The sequence below is a fragment of the Varroa jacobsoni genome, unplaced genomic scaffold, assembly GCF_002532875.2.
Source record: "Varroa jacobsoni isolate VJ856 unplaced genomic scaffold, vjacob_1.0 scaffold_1230, whole genome shotgun sequence".
Lineage (NCBI taxonomy): Eukaryota > Metazoa > Arthropoda > Arachnida > Mesostigmata > Varroidae > Varroa > Varroa jacobsoni.
The window spans coordinates 89612-112241 of NW_019214132.1; the positions used below are offsets into that span (position 1 = coordinate 89612).

The 22630-nt window shown below is 39.2% G+C and overlaps 3 protein-coding genes and 1 long non-coding RNA gene across 11 annotated transcripts; 3 read left to right on the top strand and 1 right to left on the bottom strand.

Moving 5' to 3' along the window:
- Positions 1–42: 42 nt before the first annotated feature.
- Gmppa (GDP-mannose pyrophosphorylase A) lies at positions 43–6471 on the top strand. 5 transcript variants are annotated; one of them, XM_086971469.1, is made up of 9 exons: positions 43–161; positions 564–609; positions 911–1081; positions 1225–1356; positions 1564–1661; positions 1881–2056; positions 2821–3122; positions 3526–3728; positions 4067–6471. In XM_086971469.1, the coding sequence occupies exons 3-9, from the start codon at positions 937–939 to the stop codon at positions 4274–4276; spliced, it is 1266 nt and encodes a 421-aa protein (XP_086827595.1). In that variant the 5' UTR covers positions 43–161; positions 564–609; positions 911–936; the 3' UTR covers positions 4277–6471. The 5 variants fall into 5 exon arrangements, with proteins under 5 accessions (XP_086827595.1, XP_022702139.1, XP_022702140.1 ...); XM_086971470.1 differs by lacking the exon at positions 43–161 and adding an exon at positions 190–400; XM_022846404.2 differs by lacking the exon at positions 564–609.
- Positions 6472–6594: 123 nt separating this feature from the next.
- LOC111267851 (uncharacterized) lies at positions 6595–10285 on the top strand. 2 transcript variants are annotated; one of them, XM_022846409.2, is made up of 3 exons: positions 6595–7625; positions 7825–8115; positions 8406–10285. In XM_022846409.2, the coding sequence occupies exons 1-3, from the start codon at positions 7401–7403 to the stop codon at positions 8991–8993; spliced, it is 1104 nt and encodes a 367-aa protein (XP_022702144.1). In that variant the 5' UTR covers positions 6595–7400; the 3' UTR covers positions 8994–10285. The 2 variants fall into 2 exon arrangements, with proteins under 2 accessions (XP_022702144.1, XP_022702145.1); XM_022846410.2 differs by having other exon boundaries at positions 7825–7947.
- A 192-nt stretch (positions 10286–10477) lies between these two features.
- On the bottom strand, positions 10478–17056 carry LOC111267850 (leucine carboxyl methyltransferase 1). 3 transcript variants are annotated; one of them, XM_022846408.2, is made up of 6 exons: positions 16538–17056; positions 13998–14275; positions 13454–13673; positions 12953–13159; positions 12671–12777; positions 10478–12550 (listed from the first exon to the last, which is right to left on the bottom strand). In XM_022846408.2, exons 2-6 carry the CDS (start codon positions 14250–14252, stop codon positions 12281–12283), a joined length of 1059 nt encoding a protein of 352 aa, XP_022702143.1. In that variant the 5' UTR covers positions 14253–14275; positions 16538–17056; the 3' UTR covers positions 10478–12280. The 3 variants fall into 3 exon arrangements, with proteins under 3 accessions (XP_022702143.1, XP_022702142.1, XP_086827597.1); XM_022846407.2 differs by having other exon boundaries at positions 16481–17056; XM_086971471.1 differs by lacking the exon at positions 16538–17056 and adding an exon at positions 15538–16374.
- Positions 17057–17062: 6 nt separating this feature from the next.
- LOC147752479 (uncharacterized) lies at positions 17063–18042 on the top strand. Its single transcript, XR_015313975.1, has 2 exons — positions 17063–17254; positions 17557–18042. It is a non-coding gene; the product is annotated as an uncharacterized LOC147752479 (long non-coding RNA).
- The last annotated feature ends 4588 nt before the right edge of the window (positions 18043–22630 follow it).

A 22630-nucleotide genomic window follows, 5' to 3' on the forward strand; every position in this document is an offset into this window, starting at 1 on the left:
CCTTCCCAAAAGATCGCTTTGCCACCTGTCAGAGAACGGTAACTGATGTGTACCGATTGAACCAGAGGCATCCATAATGCGCTCGCGTTTATGACCATAGCAAAATAGTTGTTTGCATATATATGACGAATGTATTAACTGCACATTTACTATATTCTAATGTAAGTTGTGTCATCGTGATAGGCCCGGTAATTGAAAGTGTGGGAAGAGAGGGAGAGCGTCTAAGTATAAGCTAGTCAGAGCGAGCGAAATCTAATGCGCGCTGACTTCGAATCCTATAAAAATCGTTGCATAGTATATAGGCACTCCAAGTCGTAGACTTCACTGCTGAAAGCATCAAGCAGGAATTGGGAACTATGTTTTTTAACTACTTGAAGAATAGGCAAAAATCGATCAGTCGGTAGGTCAAAAATTGTTTCACAGATAGACTAGTTTACTAGAATATATAAAATAGACGTTGTGAATATACCTCAAAAATCATAGACCTTTGAGATATTGAATGTGGACACTTACGTCATTTAGGTGTTTCAACTGTGCTGACTTCTTGTTTCTTCCTTTTATAGTGTTAATCTTGGGAGTGCTGGAATTCTGTTGCAACTGTTTAAAAACGTGGGTTGACACTCTTTGTTTATACTGGTATTTAATAAAAACTGCGAAAACGTTAGATATTCGTGTGCATCTGTTTCCTTAGTGGCTCATTATCGCTATGACGATCCAGCCATAGCTGTAATACGCGGTGGATTCGATTCAAGATGTTTGTACTAACAATTTCAAATGAGATTTAAGTCTTACTAGCTTAGTATGAGCAAAATTCTAGTAAAGGGATGTAACTAAGCTAAATTTTACGCATTAAGTGGTTGTTTCAACTTGTTCCTGGACTGATTACTTTTTTTTAATTGATGTGTTACAGAGGTGAACAATAACTATCGCCGATAAATGTTCAAGTCGGTAATTCTCATTGGAGGGCCCCAAAAGGGGACCCGCTTCCGTCCGCTGTCCTTTGATATGCCAAAACCACTTTTCCCTGTTGCAGGCTTTCCCGTGCTTCAGCATCTCATTGAAGCCTGTTGTGCGGTTCCAGGTAAGCTGGTATTAAATGCGATGTTTCATATGGTCACAAGAGTAAGTAGTATAAATTAGGCGACCTATTATGGAGATCAGAAAGTAAATTTGGAAGTGTTGGTTGGGAACAAGCAGCTACTAATTTGTTTTTTCTTGCAATAGTCATGAAGGAGATCCTGCTGCTTGGATTCTATCCGGTTGATCAGATTTCGATGTTTGTGGAATCGATGTCAAAGCAGTATAGCCTTTCGATAAGATACCTACAGGAGTTTAGCCCACTGGGAACAGCGGGAGGTATGAGTTGAAGTTCCATTAATCACAACTAAACAATACACTGCACTATTCAAATCGAAAAAGAAAGATCATTCAAGTGCGTCTGTAAATAAATAGCACGCACTGCTTATTTCAAAAATAGTTTTATCCATTGCCATAATTAGAGACTAACATAGAGACTTAAACAATGATACCAGCGTGTAAAAATAATTTTGCTCTATTTTTTAGGCATCTATAATTTCCGGGATCAAATAATGTCAGGCGACCCTGATGCCTTTCTATTAATCAATGGTGATGTTTGTGGCGACTTCCCTCTTAAAAGCCTTGTAAGTAGCCCTGGGCCAATCCGAATGATACCTTTTTCCTGTCTGTTAAAAATGTAGGTTTTCGAGGAATCTAACATAATTCATTTAACCTAATAAATCGTTTATTTAGACCTTATGCTTTATCACTGTTTAAGAAGACAAACATAGTATGCACTTATGCCTTAAATATTGTTTGACTAATTACCTCCTAATACACCCATTCTTAAACGCTTTCTGTAGGTGGAGTTTCATCTTACTCGTCCTAAAACAAATTTGATTACCGTTTTGGGTACAGAAGCGACTCGATCGCAAAGTGTGAACTATGGCTGCATCGCTGCCCAACAAGATACTGGCGAAATTCTTCACTATGTTGAAAAGCCTTCGATTTTTGTGAGCAGCACTATTAACTGCGGAGTGTAAGTGTTACACAGTTTGTCAATCTTACGCACTGCTAAAATGGGTAAATAGTCTAAGTATTTCGCTAAACGATTATAACTCTAGAACTTGAGGCAGTCAGCTTCTGTACTAATAGTCCATGATAGGAACATATGTGCTGTGTGCTAGATATTAAATATGTCAATGGAAATTTTGCTAAAAGCGTCATTTAGGACCGGTGTGTTTGATTAATGCGCACTTTTTCATTCAAGCGCATAGCCATGGTAATCTTGACTGACAAACATGCTGCTATGTTGGTTGAAATTTCAACGTCGGTAAAAATGATTACCTGAAATTAATATAGAGAGAATAGGGAATTAATATTGAGTCACTTAGCATAACAAATATTGAATTAAACAAAAATAATCCATTTTTATCAAGGTTAATAGCTGTTTGTGTGGTTACCACGCCATTCCACAGGTCCGTTGTAGAGATCACAAACAAGTCCAGCAAGCCCTGCTCCAAGCAGGCTTTCTAATGGAGGCATGCCTGTGACGTTATATTGCTTATACCAGTATAAGATGTACCGTTCTTTTATTTTAAATAATATCAAGAAATTGAAGAACGAATAGCTCAAGTTGGCAAAAAGAAAATAAATAGATCAAAATACTACGAGTTACTGTTTTTTCATGTTCTAGTGCGCGTCAATCTCTAATGGCTAGATATTTAAATTCTAATAATTTTTAGAATGTTTCTACATAACAGAAGAATATGGAACGTTCTTTCTCAAAGAACTCTTTGTTAGTTATGTATGCTCAGCAGATATCTTCCTTTATCTCGGAGAGGTGTACAAGAGTAAACGGGCGGCACCCAGATACGCCCGTAGGACAGGTGAAGACTCGGAGACCATATCACTTGAGTTTGACGTTCTCACGAAATTAGCTGGCAGTTCGAGAACGTGTCATGTTTTCAAGACCGAACGCTTTTGGACACAGATTAAAACAGCAGGCTCAGCCATTTATGCAAATAGACACTATCTCGAAATGTACAACAACCGCAAGGATGAGAGACTGACGCTCCAGACGCCAAACGGCCCCAAAATTATTGGTATGTTTTAAGAGGACACACGTATATACGGTAGAATAGTACGAGATCAATGCATGCTGAGGATACTAACGTAGCGCAAAACAAATAACATTTAACTATGACAATTTCAATTCTACAAAAGCTTTGATTACTATCTGTGAAATAGTAAGGTTAAATACAGTGGTTTGCCAATTCTATTTAGTTATATATAAATGTTCATAGTAAAGTTAATTTAAACTTGCGCAGAGCTCCTATGGTAAAATGAGCATGCTTAACGTAAACAAATCTAAGACCGAATATTTAGTTCCATTAAATTGTCTGACTACTAGATTATCTAGATTGAGACTAGATTATCTTGTCTTTGTAAAACTAGTTCTAATTATTTTATTCTTAAATTTGTTACTGTCGGTTGACTGGTTTACAGGCGATGTTTATATTCATCCAACGGCCAACGTTCATTCAAGTGCTGTAATTGGACCAAATGTATCAGTCAGCCAGGGGGTTACTGTGGGACGTGGAGTTCGTTTATGCGAGAGTATAATCCTCGGGAACACTGTGATAGGAGATCATAGCCTTGTAAAGAATAGCATAATCGGCTGGAACTCCGCTATCGGATCTTGGGCCAGGGTTTGTACTGTGTACAATAAACTCTTTAGGTGACACATTGTAAGAGCTGACCCCACGAAAGGATCAAGATCGCTGCATTTTGTCAGTTTGTCCTTTTCTGCTTCTCAGATGATAAGTGTGGAGCGAGCTAACATGTTGGTCATTTCTGTAGTCGCTTCTGTTAGTCAAAGCTCTAAAACTAAATTTATAATTACATCATTCCATCAAACATTTAAGCGTAAATCTTGCAGAAAGAAAAAATGTGTAAACTACACGATCTCGTAGAATTAATTGACGATCTTCATCTTTTATTCTAATACAGAGCGTCGTTTTTGTTTTCTTGACCGTCCGTATAATAGGTTGAGGGGACAGCGTGCGATCCTAACCCAAATAAGGCCTTCTCGAAAATGGACAACGTGCCATTGTTTAACAATGATGGCAGACTCAACCCATCTATAACGGTTCTGGGATGCAATGTTTCCGTGCGCTCAGAAGTGGTCATAATCAACTCGATTGTGCTACCCCATAAGGACCTCAGCCAATCATATAAGAATGAGATTATCCTTTGAGAAAGGCGAAGTAAATAACGAATGTTTTACTTCGGTATAAATACTTGTGTTTTAGCAACTGAAAAGATGCTTAGCGGCAGAAAGTATATTGCTAACAATTTATAAAGCATTTGACCTGTGTCGGACAGTACAGGCAGTTGCTATAAAAATACACAATATCCACAAGTTTCTACTTTCTACACAATCGTGCCTGGAGAAACAATGTGGTTAAGAACTTCATCTTCTGCATTAAATCCAATTGAAATTACTTTCTTTAATGATATCCATATCTGTATTAAGCGCCACGTACGCTCAGGATCAAGTTGAGTTATTAGCAGTATAGTATAACAAATGTGTAGACTAAATATGATACCGCAGCTGAGCTGAAATAGGACAAGGCACACCTGAGTTGACTGATTCAGCCAGCAGTTTCATTGCTCGTATCCCACAGCCCCTGACAGGTGAGCAACTGCGGATAAGCCATGTACTTAGCCAACTGTCATCCGTTTAGAGCACTCATCGGAGCTCGAAACAAAAGGGCTAAAAAGAAGATGGATAAATCCCAGTCTAAGTCATAATTTAAACTTCCATTTGAAGATCTTTTGATCGGACTAGAAAAACTATCTTTGTAATGTGACGTATACAGGGGAATCATGGAATGCATTTTAAACGACGGAAAGTTCCCTTAGACTGTGCATCTCATAGAGAAAGTCGAGTAAATTGATACTTAATAATAATTAAGTCAAATATTTTACTCTCAGTGTATACACCTGTATTTTACAAATGTGACGAAATAATTGAGACGGGCTCTCAAATTTTAAGAAGTGGAACAATTAAAAAATGTATTTATTCAAATAATTTGGTTTTTCTATATCTTATGAAAATTTCAATGTTCCTGACTCCTATTTTGATTAGGCACTACAGTGGGGAAAGCTAACAGCTTATGCAAGCAACAAGACGAGACAATGTTAACAAGTCAAAAACCCTCCAACATAAAAGTATTTCATGGCCCCCCGAAAGAATTAATCAGGATAATTTCGCTGCTATCCCTGCAGAACGCATATTAAGATTATCAACTGAAGCATATATACATTTTACGTAACATGATGGTAATAACAAAGGCTGAAATATGACGTCTCGGTTTGATTGAAGTAGCTAAGACGCCAGCAAGTATACATGGTTAAGGGTAATGGCAAAAGGATACGGACGAGTTTGCGAGCCAAAAATTGGATTCACAGTCTATTTTTCACCGGGAGAAGTCAAGTAGATCCCACATAATGTCTTAATATAGCACCTGGAGCGCATCTCATAGCTTCCATAGGTCCAGTCACGTGGTTGCCTAGTGGGCCTTATGACGGAGACGGTGTATGATAAGCGGGGCCTCAAGATCTAATCTACATTAAGCACCGTACATACCCACCTCAAATCCTGACTCACAGTTTAAAGGTCGATTACAGAACAGCGTTTTAAAATGAGAGAAAGCTCCAAGCATTTGTGGGAAGTAATTTCCTGCGCCAGTCAGGGAAGCTCTATGTACAGATGACTGGAACAAGGCCAATTCAAAATTGAAATTAGATTATGTAGTATCACGGCTAATTAGGAGTGAAGCTTTTGCATGCATCTTGTGCCAGTTTTCGTTACATTTTTTCAGCCTTGCCTTAGTACTCCACACATTTTTTCGTAGTAACAACGAAGTCATTTTTTGGTAGCCAGATTTGTATCAAAAAAGGGCGTACCACAAACGCATCAGTTTTAATCCGAACCGAAATTCGCTTGATCTAACCTAACCCAAGAGCCGGATTGTGCAGCTTCAACGCAACGATTCGCAATAAGAATGAGTGTCGACGAGAAGCCAAAGTAAGCAAAATAATCATGAGAACGTGATTGCGCACGATGTGATCCAAAACGCTCTTTTTCATGTGATACCATCGATGGAGTTCTGCGTGATGCAACCATAAATTAACCATACACATTATTCATGACTTCAAGTTGGTAATTCAAGTGCACATGAGAAATGCACAACCAAAAGTACGTGAGCGTCAATCTAAATATAACCGCTATTTTCGCTATTGTCGTTATAAGCGCGAAGGACATGCGCATCGTTGGTAGTTGTCATTGTAAGTCATTTTTTATATATTTGATTCAAGTTACTCAATAATTAAATATATTTTTCTTAAATAAAAAACAAATTTGGCCGTGCAGCCATGAAATATTTATTGTTGAACACTTCTTTAGGCATAATTTACGAGATTATCTCAATAATACAATCGCAATTGATATTTAATACCTAAACTACAACGTTCATAAGGTACAAATATCTATTCACAGATATGCGTAATTCCTAGGCAAAGAGAACAAAATATAGCGAAGGCGATAGGCATTTTTCAGAGAGGGTGTTTGGGCACGCTAGCAAAAGATTTGCCAGAAAAATTGAGCGTTTATTAGGCCGATAAAAATGTGGCATTCAATTACTTATACGTGTGAGCCGGTTGGTACGCCATGGTCGATACGAATATATTTGCAGCTGGGTCGAGTTCATTAAAACGCCTCTTTTTTTGATAGATTTCTATGTGCCAAAGTGGATTGATAAGTTTTACTCAATTAGTGTAACTACTTTTTAGATACGGACGCAAGCTTCTCATTTTTGGTATCGTCTCAGCCAACTGACGAGCTGATTGAAGAGCACATTTTTGAGTTGAGCTGGAAACACGCAAATGATTTTTCAATTCAAGTGTTTCCAGTAAGTTTGAGATCCTAACCATCGGCTAACTTGATCCGTTGCGGGTAAGTAAAGTCGACCGTCTAAAAGGAGATAATCTTCATGTGCTAACGCACTAATATTTTCTGGTCATATATTTTATTATGCAGAGGGGTGATAAACACAACACCAATACAGGAGATCACGCAAGTTCCATGCTCATCTACCCCACTGTCAGTTTCGGAGTCCGGTCTGTCCCGGAAACACAAAAGGTCACATTCTAAAACATCGGTGAAACCTACCAAAACACCGCGTTATGAGCAAGAAGCAGTCGCAGGAAAAACAAATAACCAGGAGCAAAGTGAGGAAAACAAACTCGGCATCTTGGTAAAGGTAAGCAAGGAACGTGGCGATTCCGACGTGACAGAGCCTGGCAGGCCTTCCGCAATGGAAGTTATGACGCCCAGTAAGATGTCGCAGAAGCAATGCCTAAGGATGCTTAATACGCGTCTTGCAAACAACATTGAAAGAATTGGTCCTTTAGTAGCGGAAAACCAGGAGTTAACACACATGAACGACCTCTTGAGGGTGCAGCTTCTTCAAGAAAAAGAGGATCGAAAGCGGCAAATAGACGCATTAAAAGCGCGCCTTGAGAAAGCACTTCAGGAAAAGGTAATTCCTGCAGTTTTAGTAATACACATAGGAGTGACTATGACATGGTGTAGCCCTCTTCATGTCTTGATTTCCTAGGACGTTGCTAATATTCCGCAGAGTGCTTTTTGTCGAATTTTCCTCTATCAATGTCCGCTGTCGGCAATCAAATGTACATGGCCCACACGTTTAACAAAGAGATGATGAATAATCTATCCAGGCCATGGCTGAAACAGACCTTCGCACAAATGAAGATCATGTTACTCGTCTCAAAAAAGAAATGGCGGCCGGACGTCGACTTTTTGAGGAGTTCCGAAAACAAGAAGCGATCCTAAAGTCCGAGGTGAGTTCCCTGTGCAATTCAGCTTCCCTGAAGGACAGCCAAGTAGCTGAGCTCCAGAAAACACTATCCAGTGAACAGGCACGTCGAGCAGCCGCTGAAGACGCACTTAAAATATCGACAACGAAAATGAATATTGCCCAGAATAAGCTAAAACACGCTATTGAAGAGGTTGGTACCTCTTGTGTGTTACCATTTCGAACAAAATAATTATGAAGGTAGCTTACCAACGCATTATTCTCTTTACTAAAAATGACGAATTTTTACACTGCTACAGGACTATGTAATGTTCAATGTAATTGCAGGATAAAGGTGTATTTAATATTCGTACATTTGACTTTACCTAATTTTAACCACATAATCTTAAGGTTCTTCGGTCTTCCGCGTCAAACTTTTGAACCAATGGGTCGTAGAAAAATTGCAGGAATAGCGTGGTTCTTTTGCTTTGCCATTTCTTCTAGCTGGCCACGGAACAGAACCGTTTGCAGGGCGTCGAAAAAAAGAATGAGATTCTTCAACAGGAGAAGGTCGCGCTCGCAGCTAGAATCAACACAAACTCAGAGCAGAATCACCATCTTTCACAAGAACTGGCCCGATTGCGTGAAGAATACGACAGCCTCATGAACGCCCATAACATGAACATCAGAAAAAATTTTGAGCAGGAACTAGGCAACTACGTTCCGAAGACGGAATACGATCGAGTGTCTTCATTGCTGGAGACTCAGAAGAATGAAATTGAACGCCTTCGTATTGCCTCGGAAACTGCTGAAGTCAGACAGCGTGATTGGGAACAACAGCATAACAAGCTTCTGCAGGAATGGCACCAGGACAAGATGCTCTTGCATGACTGCCGCAAAGAGATTAAGACTTTCAAGTTACTTATTGACCAAATGGATTTGGCCACTCCAAAAGAGCTGCCGCCCAAACTACAAGGTAGCATAGAGGGCGCAGGACGGAATGCGGCCCAGTATGACAGACGGATTAATAATTCATCTAATAATTTGACTAATAGCAGAGAAAGCAAGAGTGCGAGCTGCCTTTTTATGTAATCGGTCCTATGACGTCAATATTGGCGCGTGTCTGTATGGCAAGCGATGTCTGCGAGACAATAATCGCCACTTAACATAATATAACCTTAATGATAATGATTGACTACTGGAAACTATAATAAAAAAAAATAGGTTGCATTTTAATGGATTGCAAATTCGTACTAAAAGCACTGTGCAAATCGAAAGAGCCTATTTTACTCTACTGGTATAATGTTTGCGTGACCATCGCGGTTCTGATTATCTGTAGTAATATCAGTAAAGATCACGAGTGACGCCGTTTTTGGAACCACTGCTGTAAATAGTTTACGTAGCTATGTGAACTCACGATAGTTTCACCTGATTCTAAATGATTCTTGCCGTAATTATTAACGATTACTTAGCGAGAGTAATCAAAGGGTGTTTTAATCGGATAGAAGCCTTAAAGTGGCAATCCTTAGGTTAGAGGGTTCAGAAATCTTTTTCACACAAACCGATTTGAGTTCTTTTAGGTTCACCCGACGGAGCTCTTGATGTATTCGAGGATAGCATATAGTATTTTGAAAAAGAATGATAGCACGTCGACTTCGAGTTTCGGTCCGTTGTATCGTAAAATTGTATTTACAATATAGATAACCTCGTTATAAAATTATTATCGCATGTGAGGTTTATTTTACCAAACCTAAATGTGATTTCCAACTTGACATTTAGGATGTGTTTTTCAGTTGTGTAATTGTGCAAGCACAAGTGAAGTATGCCATAATACGATGTATGGGTAGACGGACAGATATTTCGATATCGTACTTAGTATCCGATCGGACAGAGTGAACAGAACGTCAAGTGAAGAAGCTAGCATTTGATCAGCAATGGCTTTCAACTGAACGTTAACGGAAAAGCAGGCATTAGGTCAGCAATGGCTTTCAACAGAACGTCAATAGAAAATGCTTTACTCAAAGCGTTTCAAGTTACTTACGGTGGCTCTACTCTTATCCATAGGATTAAATATGGTACATACGCCTTGTTCACCTAAATATTGTCATGACCAAAGTGACAAATAGCACGTTTGTTGCGGTATGCAATCTGCCATAGAAACACTGCAACACCTAAATCTTAAGTCGTCTTTTATTAGAATTAATAATTGCTCTAAAGATTACATTGGAAAATTTTTATTGTGAATTACAAATTGTTTTTACGGGAGTGATTAACACCTTCCTGGATGACATGCAAGTTTAAAAAGAAGGTACTAAAACGTTAACTTTTGGTTAACGTAATCATTATACTGGTACAATAAACAAAATTTTAGTATTGTGATAAAACAGTTATATTTATTTACAGAATGCATTTGATCGTACTGACCTCTGCTTAATGCAGACAGCTTTTTCTGTTTCTTAGTTATTCATTTGCGAACTTTTTAATTATTGTCTTATGTACCTATAGCCAATTTATTTTGTCTTTGCTCATATGCAGCAGAATTTTGTCTGGCTTCGAAAAGGAATGAAACCATGCAATGATGGCAACTATTTGACAACCTTTATTTCACAAAAATTGCTCTTTTTGACCTCAATCATCAGGGCCGCACATAAACGTATAATTTAAACTGCCTAATTTATAGCTGACCCGCCAAATTAAAGCTTAGCTCAGAAAGCAGCTCTAGCATGTATTATTTTGCCGCTATTCAGAGTTATAAACCTAGCTAAAAATTAAACTTTATCCTTCCACAAAATTCTGAACGAGCTTTTCGATACAAGTCAGTACAATGTTTTCGCAGTTTTCCAGCTTTCTAAAGAAGCAGTTTCTTACACGTATAACTTAACGTCCGCATCTCACAAATCACATTTGATCTGCCTTTTCATTAAGATTATCCTCATTAGTCACGTGCTATCATTATCAGTTCTCGAGCTATTACCATTATGATTACTATTAATATGTTGCCGTTCCATCATTCCCATTCTACCACGGCATTTAGGAATGCAGCGTTTTCAAAGCAGGAAGAATATCTCGTTCGCTAACAGACATGAAACAGCAGTATTTGCTATTGCTGTAACAGTAACTGCGTTAAGTGTATGTTGCGTCTAGTTTGTATGAGAATGTCCTTGTGTAATCATGTAGACGTATTTCATCCTTAAATTACAATTTGTATGGTACATCAATTTCCTTTGCAGTGTCACGGGCCGGCGTTTTATTTGTTCTTATTACTACACTGCTTTCCCACTTGCGTATCCATTCAGATGAATCAGCTCTATGTTCCACCGCATTTCTACGATAGCGGTTCTGCGAAAAACAGCTATAGTACTTTAGTATTATTATTACCAGAATTAGCCCTGGGTAAGTTGGCGCGTGATAAGCTCAACGAAAAAATGGACCAACTGAAGAAAACTTCGTCACACACAAGGTTTTCTTTTACGTTTCTAATCCGTTGCGTATATATCACACACATAATGATATGGGCGAGCATGGTTTAATCTTCTGCAAATTCTGACGAAGTCCTAGCAAATACACGTCCGGGAGAACACCCCCTGAACACTTCTTCGTCCGATCGGAGTATATTTTATGGCTGTATTACACCTTTTTAGGCGGGCTACAATATTCTCAAAATGCGACAAACAAATCAGACGTCGAGATGACCTCTCAATACGTCTGCTCGATAGATTTGATCTCATTATTTCTGCTGCACTTCCCATCTTTCTGTAAGCCCTTACGCAGCTACCACGCTCTACGCTGTAATCATTCATACCCCGATAAATAACGGCCTAATGTCCTATTTTCACTTAGGCTCGTATTTGGATTTTATTTTTCATCGTCTTCAAAAATATGTGTTACAATTGCGCTTCCAGGCACGTCAAAATTAAGAAAACCTGACTATGACTTAACATAGACCAAACACGCATCGGACGATTTTATTTTTGTGTACTTCCTCAATACCATCCGAATCCTATTATCGAGAGTTTTTCACACGCGCAAGCATTCAAAACTTATCGAACCACCCATACGCTTTCTATGTCTATCATTCAATGTATGTATATGTCATTACTCAGACCGCTTTGTTGGTTCATGATACAGTCTCTTCAGTCAACAGTGAGATAATCCCCATTCACAAAACTTTTCTTCCATGTAAAGTCGCTTGCTCTCGCCCGTGTAGGTTTTGTTTTGCTGTCACGTCTTTCGTTTTGTCATAAAAACTTATGTGTAAAGAAATAATATTGTTTTGCCTAATCGCCACTTTTTTTCTCACAACCACGACAACTGCTAGACAGAGCAATGGCAGTTGCGTTAAAGAGGGCGCTCTAATTATTATTTTTACCATCCACCTCTCATACAGATACCGTAGATACGGGATGAAGTCGAATTTCCCCGAAACCTAATGCCGGCGCACAGTTATCGGCAACAGAAATGCAGTAGTGATTAAGTAGCTGCTGTAGGAGTTCGTGCTCGTCCATCAGCTCGAGCGCTTCGATCCTTTTAAGCTCGGCGCTTGGAAGAGCCTGGTACACTTGAAGCATCAACCACGATCGGACATGGGGGAAACCGCACCGCAACAGCCGTGCTTCTTGGCTAATGAGATCCTGCGCTGCCTCTAGTCCCTAAAAAATATGTCACGCAATTTGGACAAGTAATCCTATTAGACTAATGTTCGTATATATATCTATAACCTGATTTTTCGTGTAAGCCTTCACCCCTAGATTGTCCACAACTCAACTTACCAGGAAATGGCAGTCCCTGTGCTTGAGATTTTCAAGCATAACCTCGGCAAACTTGTCGTTCATGTTTACTGGGTCATAATTGAGTAGAACTGCTTTTTTAAATGTACCTGGAATAGTAAACGAAAAAGTGACCGCGGTAGACAAGATCAGTGACCGCCAATGTTACGCGCAGGCAACTTTTGGCTTGTACAAATTGAATAAGGCATAACTTTTTAAAGTACAACGATATGGTTGCGTTGCCCTCCAATCTTCTGAAAAGAGGTTGATCTAAAAAGTACGTACTAGAGATGTAGTTCAGCAGAGCTTCGCAGTCGGTCGGTGCCATATATACAAGTACACATTCCGCAATAAACAGCGTTGGCAGCTGAGGATCAAGTCGACAATCTTGGGAAAATTTAGTAGCAAGCGTTTGCAGATCCTTCATGTCGACCCCTACAAGGTGGTACCGCGATGAGTGGATGTCACACTTCGATAGTCGAATATCATCATCTAGAAAAGTCAACAAATACAACGGATAAGAATCAGATTAACAAAATGAAAACGATTCGCCGACAGTACACTGTGTGCATTCTTGAAAAATGTCCATAAAACGCCCACGGTTGAGTATGGAAAAATTTGAATTACATAGACTAAGCATGCAAATACATTTATATTTAAACCCAAAACACGTACATTTAAATGCAATGATCGAATAGCAATATAATAAAACTTGCTAGGCGAATATATAAATTGCAAGTACAGCAATACTGATGCTATTAGGAACACAAATGCGAAGTATTTTACCTTCGCCGCTAGCTATCTTTTCGAGGAGGGTTTTTCTTAAGCGAATATAGTGTACTTTTCTCATTGTAACCGGAGGGAAGTCCACCTCGACAAAGGCTTTAAGCGGCCGATTTTCCTCTTGCAGTCGCCAGAATAAAGTGTCAAATCCTGCTCCAAGATTGACAATTTGCGCCTGGCTGCTAGATATCTCGAGAAATTTATCCACTAACATCTTGATTGCCTGCAATAAAACTATAGATGTCAACAAAGCATCTCGCTGGGTTTAATGAGCCCCTGTACTTTACCTCAATTACAGCCTGTTGTGAAAAATAAGATATTAACTTTATTGGTTCTTGATGCGATTAACGTCTTCAGCAGCCTTAACCAATGCCGTAATTTTGTTTAATGGTTTGTACTTTTAAGTTGCTAACTTTACTTTTACTGTGAAAACCTAGTTTTTGCTTAATTAGTCAAGTGTAACAGGGGCAGAGAAACGGCGGCCACAATGAGATCTCCATCAAATTTAAATAATAAGCGCTATTATCGCAATGACAACATCTTATACCTGTACACGTGCAAAATATCCTCGGTTGATCTCGGGCGGTTTGCGGTCCCCGTGCTTGATAAAATGTTGCACGTACGAATCATTCCAGTAGCCGCGTTCAACCGCGGCCCGTTTACAAGCCGTAGCATCATCATTTGTCTGCATGACGGGCTCATCCGACTGTCGCTGGGGCCCGCTGTAGAGAGGGGAGGTAGCGGATCCGCCTGCCGGAGTTGTTGGCGATGGCGTGGTAGGTCCGACATCTGAGTCGGACATGTTGCGAGCTTCGCCTATAAGGTCTGGGAATACAGATAAAGTTACAACGCACATACATATATTTTGGCATCTAAAAAAATTGGTACTGACGGTGCCTAAAGTATAATTTAAACTTTAGGCACCGTCAACACTAAACGAGAAAAAAACGATACCACCTAGCTTGTTTAGCACGACACCGACGTGGCACTTGAGTTTCTATATCCTGAAAACTGCATAAATACTATTCTATATATAGAAGGGACTAGCGCATTTGACGATTAACACCCTGAGCAGAGCGAAGATTCACACAAAAAATGATATAATACAACCATGAGCAAGAATAAATGATGGAACACGTCATGTGCCAGCTTCTGTAGACAATACAAATATACGTTTAAAGAAGGCCGAAAAAACAGCCTAAATTAATTGGTCAGGCGACAGAAATACATATAGGGTCTATGGGGTCCTGCCAATGTACACTCACGGCCTTACTGTTCCTCAGAGGTATACATTGATGGTACTCTGGTTACAAATAATCCGGCAAGAATAAACTATTCGAAATGGATTATACCATTCATACCTTCAGGATAACATCAATCCTAGGTTCTGAGCCACGAACAAGTAAGGTGTCTATTTTGTTTATTCTACAGCCTTTGCATAAAAAAAGACATATAAATTATATAACTAAATTGATATCCGGCCGCCTGTGGATATCTAGCACCCTCCTGCCGGCCACTCCTACGCCCGGTTTTTAGCAGACTAATTTTGTCATTAGCATTAGTGGTCATGTACGGCTTTCCGCAGATAATCAATCCGCGATGTTCGAATCTGTATAAAAAGCTATTATTAAGATTTCGCTTTATTAGCTATACAGTAGACATCTATTTATTGGATGCCTTTGTCAAACGTAAAATTCTCTTTTCATAAAAAATCCGCCTTCATAATAAATCATGTCATGACAAAAATTCGTTTCGAGATATTTAGAAAAATATTCTAGAACACCCTGATAAAGGATATCATTTCCCATTTGACAGTTAGCACGCGTATACATATATATATTTTTATTTATTGCTTGTTACTTCATGTGACAGCGTCATAGTCCTGCAAAAAGTCACCGACCAATTCTCGCTAATATTGATATAGCGGTCGCTGTCATCTACCGCGTTTTCTCGCAAAATTCATTCAGATTTCCGTCCGTGACAAAATCGCACTGATTCTAGAAACCTTTCAACACTGATTACTGACCACACAGCCACAACAATAATATTAATCACAATAACAGGGGCACGTATTTTAAAGGATTTACCTTTTTTTTTTTACTTCTGTCAGATCGCACACTCACTTTCCGATTTCCGTGCATGGGCTCGAAACAAACTTACGTAACATGGACTAGTAATTATAACAACATAAGCCCTTGGCATGAAGCATTAATAATAATGACAATACATCGTGGCTATTACCACAACAACTACTAGTGTCACGATCGTATAGTGTAATAGCGTTTAGTCGTTTGCGCGCCCTGCCAACCGAGATGACCTCGTCGTCGCGCATAACGAAAACTGACCGACTCGTCTCAAAGACTCTTCCACTTCTTACCGCCACTGGCCATACCAAGACGAAAACATGATCTCTAAGCAAACGCTGCTGAATCTCTCGAACGCCAAAAATGTGCAGCTCTGGATCATGGTCAATATAGCCTCCGCCTAAAGTATTTTATCCTAATATTCGAGTTAATCCTAATATTACTGTTATTCGAGTCGGTGAGAATAACCGGAAATCTGCGAACAGCAAGCAAACACCCAAAAAATCGCTTAGCTGACAGAACGGAAGCGGAGAAGCAGCTGTGGCAACAGCAGCAGCGATGAGATGCTAACAAATACCATAATGGTCAGATACCACGCTTCTACTGATCAGGAAAGCAGAGACTGTGACTCAACAAAAATAAACGGCAATCCTCTCTCATTATCCACTTTCGTGTTGAACAAAGCGAACAGTGCGACTGCCAGTCGCTCAGTTATGATTCTTGAATTGAGGCCGTCAAACAATGAGTCCCATCTTACAAAAGGAGTTGTCGTCGTTTCTTTTTGAAGCAAACTGCAACCTTCAAAGGCCGTCGAAACGCGCACCCACTATCCTTCTATCGAGGTATTGCTTGTTAACATATAACTGACAATTATTGAGAAACGTTTGCTTATCTTTTGTATTTTGTTTTAGTAACATGGTAAATTATCAGATTTGAAAATACTTGCTTTTCGGTTAGACCGCATCAAATATTCCGTCGTAAGCATCGATGATACTCTACTCACACAGCAACGTAGGCCTGGTAGAGAAGATCAAAAGGGCGCAGCAGCACGAACCACTCTGCAGGTGCGCCTCTCTGTTTCTGTCTTTTTACGTATGGATATAACTATCTCTGTGATATGTATTCTGCCAATGAAACTACCCTGCTGCTTTGCTGCAGCGGTCCCCGTAGTTAACACTGCATTTACGTACTGTGTCTATATCTGATCGTTCTGTCTGTTTGTGTATGCATCTGACTGTGCATCTGTTTGTCCGCCTGCTGCAACTGCCTTCTGTTGCCTGGGAAAAGAGTCTCCTGAGATAATCCGTTCATTAGATATTCGCCTCTCAAGTGGTCGTTGCTTACGGCAAGCACTATGTCAGAGGACGAGATATAACTGAGTGGCAGCCTTTCTGTCGGCCGCAGACACAGGGTACTTGTGCTTACGAGAGACGCTCAACATATGTCTGTAGGATTAGGTTCACTCGATGTCAGATCAGTCATCTAAGGAAGTCGAACTGCTCCGAAATTCTGTGAAGTTGTGGTAAGTGACTGCTGAAAATGATGATTTATGCCTGCCGATTGAACGTTTCTAACTGAACAGGGCTATTGCTACAGATGGACGTAAATAAACGAGCACAATCGTGGACTACCATCGGATGGAAGCAGATAAAACTCGTTTTTGAACAATACAGTACTGTAATTTGATTTTTACGTTACTCGTGTTCTACACCACATCTACGTATGTATGCAGGAAACGACAAGGAAGAAGCTAGTCAGACTGGAAACAGTTGAATTGTTAAGAACATGTGTTGCTTAGCATAGCAGTATTTGTTATAACTGCTCAGTTAACTAAAAAAATTATAAGGCAAACAGACTTCAATTGTATAATACTTCATCTAACTTAGTATAAAGCGTGTTTCTTTGGTATTGCAATCTCTAGATGTAATGTAACCTAATGCATATCCTATTCATGTTTCCAACTACTTGGCAATGATATGTTGGCCTAATATGTGAGTATGTGTTCGTTGTTGCAATGATCAGCTGTTCAAGATTGTAGTTACACACCCGAAACGAAGCAATGACAGACAGCGATATAAAGCAAATCTCACGTCAGAGAAAAGACTGTAAAGGATGCCGAATTTTGGGTGGCTTAGGCCTGATTGGCGCTTCATGGTATGTCTTTACTGGGATACGCAATCAGCATCCACAGGCTCGTCCACTCGTAATTCTATTTGCTGCTGGTCTCGGCTACTGTGGAGTGGCTCGGTTTGCACAGTGGCCACCTTTTGATGACCAAGGAAAGATTGATAGCAACATGCATTGACTAACGACTCGATTTATCAATATATTGGCGATAATTCATAGGCCGTAAATGAGGTACGAAGCCTATATGCAAATCAAAGCGAAATGATGTGCTAAGCTACGAAGAAGCCAGCAGAAAAAAACGTTTATATTTGCACGAAGGAAAGTCAATGTTGTAAATAAACGTTTCACTGTTCAATAAACTGCTCTGGTTTTTAACATTAACCCTATAATCGTGTCCTAAATAGTTAAAATAGGCAGAAGCTGAGTCACTTATGTTTAATTTGATAGACTTGCACAGTTTGGGATAATCGTTAAAAGATAAGGTACACTGTGAATATACACAGAATAACAAACAGATAATCTAATTCTTATATATGGTTACTGAAAATCTGAGGAAAAACAATAATGTTATAATCGTAATAACAAAAACTAGCAAATATAGGGTTTCAAATAAAGAAATACAGCAGAAAGATCCCACTGAGTGGCATTGACAAAAACTGCTAATGTGGACTGGCGATCAAGACCATACACAAATATACCGGAAGTCACTGGGTTGCCTATGCAGATACTAAGATGCCGACTTTGTAGCGTTGTAGCACCTTTGTATCGGCTAGACGAGCAGCATAAGTGCGGTGTTGACGCCGGAGTGGCTCGATTTTAACGGCCACTCACTTTATTGGGGTGCAATATGATATATGAAACGGTCTTTATCTTCCTTGCCAAGCTTATGCCCACCTTCGATTTTATGTTTTGTGATAAAGCTATGCATTTCAGTTAAAGCTATAGCACGTAATCTAGAAGCTTATTTTGAAGTTCTCTTGTGGAAACACCACCGGATTGTAATAGACAATTAATCGGAAATGTATTACTGCTGGGCTGAAATGCTTTTATCGTTTCGTCACGTAGATCTACGATCGTGTATAGATATACGCCTTTCTTGCGCCTCTAGTGTCAAACAGAGCTTCAACAATCACATTTTTATCAGCATAATATAGGCACATATATACGGGCCTATAAAGTACGATATCCTTTGACGAAGAACGATATATTTAACGAAAACTATATCTGACACATGGGTTCTTTATGAGGAAGACGAAAGCTCTTATCAGTGGGATAAATAGCTAGCTTAGGTAGTTTAGGTAGTTTTTACGGAAAAGGGACCGTTTTTTTTTTAATTATAGGAAGCACAGTCTTCAAACCAGTCTATTTGTGGCGCCACAGCATGAGAATCACTCTCTATGTTCGACACTTGGGCCTTTTGCCAAAATAATTGACTCGAGAATGAAGTTTTGTTAGCGTTCACATTTAAACTAAACTGTAAAGTTCAATAACCAAAGTCTTCTCTAAAAATTGAACGTTTACTTTATGCATTGTTCCAATATAGAAAGGACAGGGACTATGTACCCGTTTCAACTGCTTATTACAAGTAAAAAAAACATAAGTGGACCTGTACGCGTCCAATTAATTTTATTTTCTGCAAAAATCCACTTTTGTATTGACATTCGTTGTAACGTCTTTAGGAAGTTACCTTGCTTTTATCGTTTTCACAGCTGAATCGAATTTTTGAATCAAGACTTTCATGATGTATCAGTCGACAGTCATTCTCTGAAGCTACAATACTCGCGATTAATTCGAGTTGGACGTTGAAACCACCATTGACAAACATGTTTGAATATTATAAGCTTTTAGCGAGGAAGTATCACTCGACACCGGAATCATTCAGGAACACTGACAAATAATAAAGAGGATCCCTATATATAAACGCATTCTGTTTCATAATGATACAAAAAACAACGTTGTCCAAGATGTTTTATCAGCTAGGACTAATTGCACTTTTCTATGTGCATAGTTTCTTTACGATTTTGCAGTTGTCTTTCGATCCAGCGGTGAGCATTCTTTTAAGTCATAATGGCCCATTTGATAATAACTGCAGCTGAAGCACATACCACCTACTGCAGGGATGAATGCAGAACGGTTTTTCTATCTAGTTAAGGAGTTAGACTACTAATATCAAAGCTGTTTATTTACGATTATAGAAAAAGGTTTGAACAGTTTTATCTATTATCGGTAGGAAGCTAGTGAATAATTTAGAGACAAATGCACTGAACATATAAGCCATGTTTAGCGAGACGGTGACAATGAACAATCGTAAATGAGCTTTTAAGCAAGCTTGCCCCTTTTCACTGATAACGTGAGTAACGCAAAAAAAAAACGTGTTCGATGATGTATTTCACAACGTCGCTTGAGCTTTTTCTATCCGCACCCCATCTATACAGATGTATCAGCAGTAATCAATAATGCATCTACGTAACGCTGTTGTCATTGGGCGAAAATATATTGGCCATGTGCGCTTGGCTGCAGCCACATGAAACAGATCTGGAATGGTCCACGGTCTTGATCAACCAGCTCCAGTTGTTCACTCACAGACCAGAGAATATTTGTTATTTTTAGTATTTATTCAATTCAATCTTTAAGCCATAGTAGTGCTTTTAGTGCAGAAGGGAAACTCGTGTATTGCAAAGATTTTGTGTTACTTCGACCGCATGCGCCTTATAGACAACTGACAACGGGACTATACTATACTATAACGATATGGAAACTCAGAAAAAAATCCCCCCCCCCACAAACAGGTAAATTTACAACGTACACATCTAAATCTCGTATGAAGTGTATGGTAAGTTACATTTTAGAAGACAGGCTCAATAATTTGCCGACCCAACGACACAAGGCCTAACGAAGCTCTGTCATTTACTTTTAGGAGCGTGCTAAGTGCGTATGTCCTGCTAACGTTTAACTAAATGTTTTTAGTTACAGAATAAACTTCTTTTAGAATCAGAAAAGTAAAAATATTCCTTTGCTCAAATGTCATATCCCTAAAAATATTTCATAGCGGCGGTCGCGTTTTTAATAGGACCCGCAGCTCTGTCACCCTGGATTTGTACGCTAATAACTAACGACGTGAAGTCTGATGAAAATTTCCCGTCGAGCTAAGAGAGGTACATCTCTTTTTCTGTGACATGACTTTTGAATAAATAGTCGCAGAATGTTAAACATAGGTTGTGGTTTAATCAGAAGAAGTTAAAACTTCATCCAATTGTTTGTTTCGCTTTGATATAATCACATTATTGATACCGTTCTCTACTTTCTAGTCTTGGACATAACGTTAGTAATGGTTATATATATAGCAAGGGAACTTCAGTAGCGAATGCACCCTTGTGACTGACTTTTAAAAATAGTTTTTGATTATGCTGAATGATAGCGGCGCTGATGGTGCATACAACCCTTTTGGAGCGGATGCTTCTCAGTTCTCCAATCGAGTAGTCCATATTTTTTTGTGTTGTTGTATCTGGAATAATCTACGATGTGGCGGCGATAAACACCGACCTATGCAAGAAAAAGGCGAATTGAAGATGAAACTATAATGTCCAATGAGATTTCCTATTGAAAGAATAATGTAATGTTTTTTTCATGTCATACTATATCTTCATTCTGTGCTTACTGGCCGACCTCCGCTCTGGAATATCTCACAGCTTCTGCTTCTGGAGTCTTTCACAGGCCGAACTCTTGAAGCAATAAGGCGCTTGCTTTGGACTTCGTAGCCGTTGTTTTGTCGCTTTATTTCATTTTATATCTCCTCGTTACCGTAAAGATACTCCCTGTAAGACTGGTATTCGGAAAACTCTTTTGCGCGGATGTCCGATTTTTGCTAGGGCATGTCTCACGATGGGCAATATGCACAGGTCATTGTGATATTTCGACTCTCAAATGGATACTTCATTGCCATTACGGTGGCACAGACACTGAAATAAACCAACGTCGTAGGAAGTAGCACGATCTGCTAGAGACGCCAATCCGCGAGTTGTCACACCTCAACGTGTACTATACATGCACTGTTGATTAGAGCAGTTCGTTTTGTTTGATACTGTTAAGGAATTCTGTTAAATGTTGAAACAAGTAATTATATTTCAAAGCGTCATTTAATACACGCAGGAAAATACAGTGTGGCGAGTATTTTCCTGCGTGTTAAATCTGAAAACACATTTGTCATGACCTTTTTTGCCAGAGCGACTTCTCCTACTATCTGGAAACTGTGTGTTTGGTTATTTGTATATTTGTACTATATGTTTGACTATTAATGAGCTACATGTTCTCACTGACAACAATGAAACCACCGTAGAAAGGTCATGTATATTATTGCGGGGTAAATAGGACAATGTTTTCATAGGTACCCATTAAAAAGGATGTTGTATTACAATAAGTATTTAAGTATGGGTGTAGTGCTATACTATATACTAATCCCAAGTGCTATACTGTATAGTGCTGTGGTATGTAATACTTACTTATTTTTAGGCAAGAGATCGTTGTAAATTAATATCTGCAGCTATACTTTTTGTTGTTTATCTATAATAGCAGCACCTTTTGATAAGTGAAGTTGTGTAACATCTTTACCTGGTAATCCTAAGGACGTGTGGTGGTCTAAGTTGGAACCCAGGTGTAGACACGCTTTGTTTTGCGCTGAGGTCCTGATGGAATACTTAATGGCGATCTCTCGAAGCATTTAGCAGAATAGTACATCGTGCTTATAGATAGAAACAGTATGTTTTAACAGCCAAGCGTAGCAATCGACCGCTTTCGCTAAACAGTATATCATAAATGAGCAAATGGTTTTGATAAACAGACGTACAAAGATATGTAATACGATTTGCAGCATTTGTGCTTAAGACCATCTGACTAAACGTGTATTTGATTGTTAAATATCGGCATCTTTAATTAAAAAAAAAGTTATGTGACTTCATGTATCGAGTCTTTC

Excerpts from the sequence above, each read along its gene's own strand:
- LOC111267850 (XM_022846408.2), bottom strand. The coding sequence starts at position 14,252 with ATGTCCGACTCAGATGTCGGACCTACCACGCCATCGCCAACAACTCCG. Across the intron at positions 13,674-13,997 it reads GATATTTTGCACGTGTACAG|GCAATCAAGATGTTAGTGGA; the intron begins GTATAAGATGTT and ends GTTTTATTGCAG. Across the intron at positions 12,778-12,952 it reads TCTGCTGAACTACATCTCTA|GTACATTTAAAAAAGCAGTT; the intron begins GTACGTACTTTT and ends TTACTATTCCAG.
- Gmppa (XM_086971469.1), top strand. The coding sequence starts at position 937 with ATGTTCAAGTCGGTAATTCTCATTGGAGGGCCCCAAAAGGGGACCCGC. Across the intron at positions 1,662-1,880 it reads ACTTCCCTCTTAAAAGCCTT|GTGGAGTTTCATCTTACTCG; the intron begins GTAAGTAGCCCT and ends CGCTTTCTGTAG. Across the intron at positions 2,057-2,820 it reads AGCACTATTAACTGCGGAGT|TTATGTATGCTCAGCAGATA; the intron begins GTAAGTGTTACA and ends ACTCTTTGTTAG.
- LOC111267851 (XM_022846409.2), top strand. The coding sequence starts at position 7,401 with ATGGAAGTTATGACGCCCAGTAAGATGTCGCAGAAGCAATGCCTAAGG. Across the intron at positions 7,626-7,824 it reads AGAAAGCACTTCAGGAAAAG|GCCATGGCTGAAACAGACCT; the intron begins GTAATTCCTGCA and ends TAATCTATCCAG. Across the intron at positions 8,116-8,405 it reads TAAAACACGCTATTGAAGAG|CTGGCCACGGAACAGAACCG; the intron begins GTTGGTACCTCT and ends CATTTCTTCTAG.